This window comes from Desmodus rotundus, chromosome 7, assembly GCF_022682495.2.
Source record: "Desmodus rotundus isolate HL8 chromosome 7, HLdesRot8A.1, whole genome shotgun sequence".
NCBI classification, from domain to species: Eukaryota; Metazoa; Chordata; class Mammalia; order Chiroptera; family Phyllostomidae; genus Desmodus; species Desmodus rotundus.
The window spans coordinates 288,456-297,733 of record NC_071393.1 but is presented as its reverse complement, the minus strand read 5'-3'; the positions used below and the strand labels follow the sequence as shown (position 1 = coordinate 297,733).

Here is a 9,278-nt window from a genome sequence, read left to right as displayed (position 1 = left end):
GCCGGCTCCACGCTCCACTTCTCAGCCCTTCTCAGTGCGTCTCCTGACCTCGTTGCAGCGGGCTCCCCCAGGAATCGGGAGAGCGGCCCGTTTCACCCAAGACTCTCATCTGGATTATTCTTCTTGATTAGAAATAAAGTATAAAAGGGGTGAAACCGGGGGCCTCGAAACTGAGACTCAGTCCCACTGCCGTAAGCAGGGCCAGGGGCTGGCCAACGACACCCCAGTACAGACGCACGTTCCGCTTGGGAGCGGCGCCGCCCTCTCTCGCTAGGAACATCCCTGGTTGTGCAAACTCCCCTCCAGGTACCGACTGCGTGTGGCAGCAGTGACGGGGGGACCGGAGGGGGAACACGGGTAAGCGGTTGTGCTGCTGTGGCCGCGCTGCCAGAGCTGGATTTCTCAGCCCGTCTGAAACTTCGGCAAACAATAAATCCTTTCAAGAATGAACAGTGTGTGTGACTACATGAGATAAAAGTTACCCCCAAACATGATTCTCTCTATATACGAACCCCAATGAAATGTGAAAATCTGTAACAAAAAATAGTTTATTGCACAAATTTTAAGGAATTCCCAAGCACGCTGAAATTTATATAAAAAAAAATTAACATGCTTTTTAAAGTTATAATTTGTTGTGCATGGTGACACCTTTCCCCTGAACTGCCCCAACCTGAGGAGTCTGTTTTATGAGGAAACTTCTCATTGAAATCAGTAACTTAGAAGCTCTTGAGTTTTCTAGACTCTCTCAAACATTACCCGAGGACCCTATTATAACCTGAGACCACCACACATGAGATTCGCCTGGGACGCGGTCACTGGACATGTGTGAATAAGGCTGAGGGTCCCACAAGTCCCAGCGCTGTCCACATCGCGGGGGGGCCTCAAAAAGGGACATTTCAAACACGCTGGTCCCTGTTGCTGCCAGAAATATTTACACACCACTTTTAATTTTTGTTAAAAAATTACGCATGAAGTAGAAATGTATGTAATGGTGACTTTGCAAAAACTCTAGACCAAGAAAGATCTAAGCCACAAGGGGCTTTGTGAGACTTCCCAATGCCCTGGCCACACCCCGGCTTCCCGGTGAGTGCTGCTGCCCAGACCCTGGGACAGGAGCAGCTTCACACCCAACGGAAACGCCTCTTACTCCTCCAGACACGGGGTGGGGCAAAGGAGGTTTACAGTTGTGAGTACAAGAAAGAGTTTACTCTTGTGTTCTTATCATTGTATTATTTTGCACAAGAACAACTGTAAACCTACTTTCGCCCCACCCTGTAGAACAAAACCTATCAGATCTGTGGCATCTACCTGATACATACTGTGGAGAAATCAATGATAATCTCATTGCAGTAAGTATTTTTTGCAACGGAAGAGAAACAAGCAATGACATCTCACGGTGTCCCAGCCCACATTCTCTGAGTGAGGGCATGACGGCACACTCGCACGCAGGACGAAAGAGACACAGCAATGCAATGCCACGGGGAGCCCGTCGTTACCGATGCTCCAGACTCTACTGCTGGTGTTCAGGAGTGAGTTCCTAATTCCCAGTTCCCACTTGTCCCCACACAGAAGAATGCTTCACACGTTGGGAGGTAGAAGTGACAGCAGAGTCCCGCGGAGATAAGAAAGTGGGAGCCCACAGAAGACAACACATGAGCTCTTGAATCCCAGCCCAAAGCTGGCTGGATGCTGGCTGGACTGGGGGGTGGGAACTGCAGATGAAGGGGGCACAGGGCAAGGCCAAGAAGCCAGAGAGCACGTGTGCAGAGGTGCACACGCACACGTGCAAATGGAGGGTGGCCAGACCCAGGAAGGGGGTGAGGACAGAGACTGGCTTCCCCTTGCTGGATGCACTCAGAGTTAGTGTTTCCTCAGGGAAAGGACACAGTGACGACTGGCAGGCCTTCCACAGCACCTGGGGCTGAGTGCCACTTCTTGGTTTTACAATTAAAACAAGGGTAACGCAGCCAAAATAAATAACATAAATTATCATCTTTCTCTTCTGATGGTACAAAAACAATTTTTTCAAAAATGACTTCCAACTATTATGAAAAGTAGAATACATTTATAATGAGTTTTCAAGTATTGTTTCAAGATTGACCCTGTACAAATGAGACGTGTTTAGAAGTCCCAATACTTGCTGGGGAACCTTTTTTAAACAATAAACATCTTTGTGTTAACACTACTTTATCGATGAACCTTCTGACAGCAAATTATAAGAGAACACAGCTTAAAAATACCTTTCTCTCCGCAAAGGAGACATAAGTTGCTCGCACATCACTCCACCTTCAGAGCAGCAGATCTGCACAGGACACAGGTGCACTCACCTCACTCTTCTCTAACTTGTTACAATAAATATTCTAGGTTTTCTCAGCTAACTTGGGGACAAGCTTACAGCCCTCAAGTCCCATAGTCCATCAGTTTCTGCTGGGTATAAGTGCTTCAGGTGGGACACATGTACAGGCAAACCTCACGCACTCGTGGTACCCAGTTTCAAACAGGGCTTTTCCACGTCAGGAGAGCATGGGGACCTCAACACCTTTCTCCGCGGGATGAACTGCCTCTTCCAGGAACCTCACTGTGCTCCAGATAAGATGTTAAAGGACAGTGGACCCCCTGATGGCCATCACCACCGAGTCTAGCATGTCTCAGATGACCACAGGCCCTGGTGCTTCCTGCCACCCAGAGCACAGAAGGTGCAGCCTGGAGAATCCGTGGTACCCGGGCTGGAGCCCCGCCTACCCACATGGCCTGTGCCTCTCCCCAGACCTCACACGTCAGGCCAGCACGTGGGGACCATGGCATCCTTTCGGGTGCCCTTGGTGACCGCAGGGCCTGCCTGGACGATGATCAAGGTGAGGCCGAGCAGGGCTGGGCTGGACAGGTGGACATCGTGCACTTGTAACAAGGAAAAAGACACTCAAAAATAAAGTGAAACAAAAACTAGAAAGAATGCTCTTTGACTAAGAATATTTGGTTTTAGAAGGTAAATAAAATAATTATGTTTCTTAAAATATAATTTTCTGACATCCCTTAATCCTACATGTACATTATTTCCTAACAGCAGATTTTCAAAAGGCAATCAAAAAGCAGACAATTTAGGTCATTTTTAAATAATATGAGGACATACTTTTTAAAGATTAGGTTATAATTCTCAGTATTTACATACACATCCTACGGTGGGATGGCTATGAAAATAAAATAAAATAAAATAAAATAAAAACAAAGGTGCAAATAAAGTTTCACTTCCGCAGGAGGTGAAGCTTACAGTGGGTCCCACAGGGAGTGAAGAAGTGAACCCACGACCAGGTTCCCCAGGAGCAGCAGCTGCAAAGCCACGTTTATGTCACTCGTGAGATTTCATTTCCCACAAGTAACCCTCAGAGACCTTCCAACACTGTCACCAAAAGCTCACCCAGGATTGTAAGGTTTGGTCACTTTGTGGGGAAGCTGGTTGTGATCTGCAGGTGGCTCTGTTATTTTACCCTTTGTAAAGGCAAACACAAAACTTAAATTCCACCGCTGAAAGAAACAGAGCTCAGTCAGATACATAACCTTGTGAGGGGCTGTCCGGACAGTTACACACACTCGGCGTGGGGATGCTCAGTGGCTGCCATTCCCATCCCCTCTGTGGAAGCCCTGCTGGGACCGGGTGGCTCTGTGTCTCCTCCAGGGTTGGCATGGGCATCTGGGGAAGTGGGGCTGGCAGCGAGGTCCCCTGGAGTCCACGAGGACAGTGACTCGTGCACAGTTACAGCGTGTGCCTCCATCTGGCGCTGCAGGCTGTCCATCTCCTGCCTGGGGACACAGGGAGCAAAGGTGGGAAGGCCAGTCAGAGACAAGCCAGGATGCCATCACTTTCCCAAGATGGATGTGGAGCGTAACAGGCTTCAACTGGATGGCCATTTGCTCACACATCTCTGGCACCTTCAGGGACCAAAGGAGCCTCTCTATTTGTACCAGCAACTGCGATGGGGGGCACAGAACCTAAGGGACTCACAACACTGTTCTTGGTGCTGTGTAGTGGCCAACAGGACCACAAGGTTCCACATACACAATCTTCTGTTCAGGGATGTAAGGAAGACGGAGCCAAGAGGGTCACACGCAACTTCCTGCACAGGATCCAAAGAAGATGTCCCCACAAGGCCATGCACTCTGTACATCAGCGTCATGCCGACAGAGTTTAAGGGCTCAGGACCTGGTAACTTAGGGCTTCTCGGGGTTATTTAGCTGCAGGCAACTCTCACCTTACAATGTGACCCCACTTAACAGAGACCTGCTCAGCCCTGGCTGGGTATTCAGTGCTGCAACAGGGACTCAGCCAAGTTCAACACGTGACTCAGAAACTAAGCACCATGAGACAGAGCCCCTCGTACTTCAGTTGCTGGAGGCAGCTGTTGAGGTTCCTCAGGGGCTCCTTGCTCACGGCGGGAGGGGGCCTCAGCAGCTCCTCCAGGAGCGAGGCTGGGACCGGGCAGTCAGGGACCTTCACTGGCGTCACAGGGCTGGAAGGGCTGGCCTCGCCTCTCCGTTCCTTTCTCTGTTCATAAAAGCATGCAATTAGCTGTCTGCCGCCCACCCCGTTGTCTCTGCTCCACACAGCCCTGGGAAGGTATGTAAATTCGTGCGCACCCACTGAGCTGGCAGGCACAGGGGCTCAAGAAATGTTGGCCAAAGAGAAACCTTCCTGCTGCACACGACAGAACAAACACAGTCCCGTTCCTCAGGACAGAGCCAAGCCCTGCCTGTGTGCGCCCACACGGGACTTTCCATGAGAGATCACAACTCTGACTCTGAGTTACCCTAAGAAATTAAGTCAATTTTTCAACTCAGATGACTCCTAAACACTTCAAACTAAGACTTTGCACAGACACACAACTGATGCTACTAAAGCCCTGAATCTGTGCCACTTCTCTGACCAGGAAAACGTGAGTATATGCTCACGTGAGTATGTCTCTGAGAAGAGACGAATGCCAGGCACGCAGACAATCTGAGAGGGGCCTGCGACCACAGCCTCGGGGTCCCGGAGTTTCAGGGTCCCAGCTGGTCCCAGCTAGGTACACCAAGGGGCTAGAGATTTTAACACAGTAAACCATGACCTCACTTGGTTTATAAAGCCCAGTCAACAATATGATACCTGAACTCATAAACAGAAGCAAACATTTTGTTGGAAAAGTCACCAGAATAAATACTTGGGACTGTTGTCCAAGCAGAATTCTCTACCACATTTCACACAGGGGCTGCTGGATGTGGGTCGAATACAATTTTATGTCTGAGATGCTCCCCACCGTCTGCCTCTCCCCATAGGCCCATACCCGACACCAGAGCCTGCTCACCATCTTGGCTGCGCCACGTCGCAGGTCCAACTTCAGCTGCTGGTTCTGCTGCAGCAGAGTTTTCATGTTGTTCTTCAGCTCTGACACTTTGGCCTGAAGCACAAACTTGTCTTTTTGGGTCTTGGACAGGTCCTCCTGCACCACCTCCAGCTCAGACTTGATGTTCTAAGGGAAGTCAAGTCACAGAGTTTGCACAGCTGAAAGATCTGAAATGCATTGCCAAGGTGTCCATTCGCGCGTTTCGAGTCTAAGGAGACACAGCAAGGTGCTGACTGTCATAGGTGCCCCTGCCTGGCTCCGGGTCCTCCCCTTAGGCCAGTTTGTGATGCTGGCAGTTCCATTTGCATCCTGCATGCCCTCACCCCCTCAATGCTACCCTGACCACCACAACAATGAGCCCGAGTCTCCAGTGCGAACCCCATGCTCAGCTGCTGTGAAAGAGTGAAAGTCGGTCCTGGTGGCCAGTAGAGCCGCTACCGACAAGGCATGCCCCCAAGCCCCCTGCAGTTAGGACTGCCCCAGGCACCACCAAGCTCTGGTGTCCTCGGCCTCCACCCGCTGCATGACCTGGACATCTCTGTGAAGTGGGGTAACGTGGTCCCACTGTCATCGCTGATGCGATGGGAGCAGTGCCTGCCCGTGTCACGGCTGTCTGAGGTGAAATCTGCCCCATGACCTCGGGCTGTGCTCCCGGTACCTGCAGGGACTGCTCAGCCCCATCCAGCTCCCGCCTGCTCTGCTGCTCAGTCAGGTCCAGCTGCTGCTTCAGGAACTGGATTTCTCTCTCCTTCTGATCCGCCTCCCACTTGAGGTTTTCCATCTACAGGAGGGAAAAAAAAAATCACACGAGCTTCACAGTGGCCTTCTTGCACAAGAAATGCTCCATCTGTGCGTCTTGTTTAATATCACACTTAGGACACATGACTGTCCCTGTGCCAGTAGGTGGGGAAGCAGCAGAGTGCAGCCCTACAGGTCCTGTCACCGAGAGCAGAGCCACCCGCCTACCTCCTGGTTTCCTGCAGGCTGTCTGCTCAGCTGCTCATCCAGCTGCTTCTGTAGCAGCTGCAACTGCGTCCGCGCCTCTGCCAGCTCCACCTGGAACTGTGCGACTTCCTGGGCATGTGTTCCCTCCTGACGCCTGGCACAGAGAACATGGCAGATGCAATGACAGCGTGATGCCCACCTGGCCCCTCAGCCCAAATGTGTCAGCTCTGTGTGACCTGAGAGGGGCTCCTGTGCTGCTCACTCTGGGCAGGGACTGTCTAGGGGTGGTTGATGAACTGTCTCAACAGCCTCACAAGCCCCCTGGGATTATCGCAGGAGGGACAGTATCACAGGGACCTGAACCCATACAACTTGCTGACCTTGTCGGAGCTGACAGTGAGCCTCAGAGGTGTGCAGAGCCTTCGGGACCCGTCCCCCCCACAGGAGACTCTACTCTCAATGAAGGGCCCAGAGGGCGCAGAGAGGACAGCAGCATGGTGACTGTAACGTGGGGGTTAAGCACAGACTTCTTGAGACAGACTAGACGTCTTCTCCTTCCCAGGCCTGCTCGCACGGTGACCTCAGAGTGTGCAATGTACTAAGTGGACGTGGGGCAGAGCCCTGGTGCGGACCCTGTGGCGACTGGCCCTCTGCCCGCGGACACTCACTGGAGACACTCAGCCTCTGCCTGCAGCGTCTGCACCAGGAGCTCCTTGGCCTGCAGTTCCTTCTTCACCTCGCTCAGCTCCAAGGTGGCAGCCTTGAAGTGGCGGCGGTTGTGCCCTGCTTCCGCTTTGGCCGCAGCCACCTGGAAGGACATTGGCCTCAGCAGAGTTCAAGGCAAGAGCAGTACACCCTCTGCCCTTGCTTGTCCTAATGGGCACCATGGCTCTCCTGACACCACTGACACCCAGGCCCTGATGCCATCTCTGTGCTTGGGACACCTCAGAAAAGGCACTTGTACATTAAATTCCTGAAGGGAACGGCTGTGTCAAGGGGCCTATGCTCAGTTTTAGGCACTGAAAACGAGCGCTGTAAAGGCTGCACGTGGCTGCGCTGTGGATGTGTCGGACGCTGGCCACACACCTGTTCCCTGAGGCTGTGCACTTCCAGCTTTTCTCTCTCCAGGGCGGCTTGTAAGGTCTGTACCAGGTGCCTCATCTGGTGGTCCTCCTCCTGTTTGCGCTGCATGATGGCCTGAACCTGCAGCGCAGCACCAAGGGGACTAGTCAGGAAGGACGTCAATGCCACAGCCTGTAGGGCCCAGGACAAAGCACAGGCCACCGTAATCGGTGCCACACAGGGCACCAGGGCCAAACAGAAATCTGTGAGTTCTCTGACGGCTGGAAAATCCAAGGCTGTCGATGGCCACAGGAGGACATCCATGAAATACCCAGCTCCCCGCCAACTCCAGAAGCTTTGGAGCCTGAACAGAGAACAGGGTCTGGAGCAAGAACCCTGCTGGTCCCTTACAGACAAGCAACTGCCTTGACGTGGGGAGGGTCTACCCTGGCCCAGTAGGAGCTGCCCACCCCAAGCCTCCTGGGCCTCGGTGATGGGCCAGTTAGGGGCCTGTATGCACATGTGAGGTGGGTGTCACATTCTCCCTGCAGCAGCAGCGATGACTAAGCCCGATACCTGGAGGTTCAGCTCTACAAGGTCGGCCTCCCTCTTGGCTAGTGCTGTCTCCAGCACACTGTTGTGCTCCCGCAAAGCCGCGTTGGACTGGCCGAGACCCGTGAGCTTCCCGCGCTCGTGCTCCAACTCCAGAGCTAACTTCTTCTTTGACTCTTCAAGGTGCTTTATCTTCCTCCTAAAGCCCCTGGATTCCTGAAGCTGAAACAAGTCCCAATGATGTTATACAGGACAAGTTCTGGTTAGGGGAGCTGTTATCCACCGGGAACAGAACAGCCAACATAAAACGCAGTGACAGGTACCCGGGGCCTGACAGTCAGTCCCATGCGATCTTTAAATGTCCAGCCCGTCTGAGCTGCACTCCTTGGAATTTGCAACAAGAGCATCACAGGTGGGAGCATGGCTGCCACAAGGACTCTGATGCCCCCCACATGGGAGGTAAAGGACATGTCCCTGCTAGCAGCTGTTTTTACCGTGCATGGGGTTGGGGGAGTCTACACTGGGGTGGTCAAAGATTCAGAGACGTGGTCAGATGGGTGTGGACTGCAGAGCAGTCAGGCTCAGCACACAGGCCAGCCAGGCTGATGCTCCAGGATCCTTTTTCTCTGCTGCAGCGGAACGGTCTGGCCCATACACTTTGCCACGTGACCATGGGCTCACCTACCTCGTCCTCCAGCTCCAGCACCTTCTCCCTGTACTCCTCCAGTTCCTGGCTGGTCAGCGCGATGACCTCCTGCAGCTCCTTCTCCAACATCACCTTGCTGTGGCCCACGGTCTGCAGTTCCAACTCCAGGGTCTGGATTCTCTCCTAACAGCAGGATAGGACAGAGTCATGGGCTTCAATATGGCTGCAGCAGGTGCTGACCTCCCTCCTGTGTAGCCCTATGTCACCAGACCCAAGAGGCTGCTGACCACACTGATAGCAGGACTTAACTAACCACTGTAATGCACACATGAGCACACATGCACGTGAATACACACTCTCACTGCCACTGTGGTGTAGGTGCTGTTCACACTTGTCTCTCCACTGAGCCTCCTAATGAGGGGTGTGACTATCTACTTGGACTCCGGAAGGTGAGTGACCTCCCCACAACCCACTTTCTGCATGTGGCTTTCGGGCTGAGCTCCTTCAGCAAGCGGAAGGCAGAGTCTACAGGCTTTATACCTTCCCACCTACTGCATAAGTCAAGAAATTAAAAAAAAACAGACATATTTTACAGTGGAAGGGAAACTGTAATTGAATAAATTCTCCCCTATGACAAATGCAGGTGATAGAAACAAATTTCACATGAGAATACACTGACTAAATGTAAGTGAAATTAC

General features: G+C 52.3%; 1 protein-coding gene across 3 annotated transcripts in view; it reads right to left on the bottom strand.

The window, feature by feature from the left end:
- Positions 1–530: 530 nt before the first annotated feature.
- GOLGA3 (golgin A3) overlaps positions 531–9,278 on the bottom strand; it is a 33,737-nt gene continuing 24,989 nt past the window's right edge. For all 3 annotated transcript variants that reach the window (XM_024566636.3, XM_024566637.3, XM_045200725.2), the window contains exons 16-24: positions 8,620–8,763; positions 7,959–8,156; positions 7,407–7,523; positions 6,989–7,128; positions 6,342–6,474; positions 6,034–6,156; positions 5,337–5,501; positions 4,377–4,540; positions 531–3,798 (exon numbers count right to left, since the gene is read on the bottom strand). In XM_024566636.3, the coding sequence (XP_024422404.2) occupies positions 3,579–3,798; positions 4,377–4,540; positions 5,337–5,501; positions 6,034–6,156; positions 6,342–6,474; positions 6,989–7,128; positions 7,407–7,523; positions 7,959–8,156; positions 8,620–8,763 (1,404 nt within the window). In that variant the 3' untranslated portion in view covers positions 531–3,578. The remainder of the gene's footprint in view (positions 3,799–4,376; positions 4,541–5,336; positions 5,502–6,033; positions 6,157–6,341; positions 6,475–6,988; positions 7,129–7,406; positions 7,524–7,958; positions 8,157–8,619; positions 8,764–9,278) is intronic.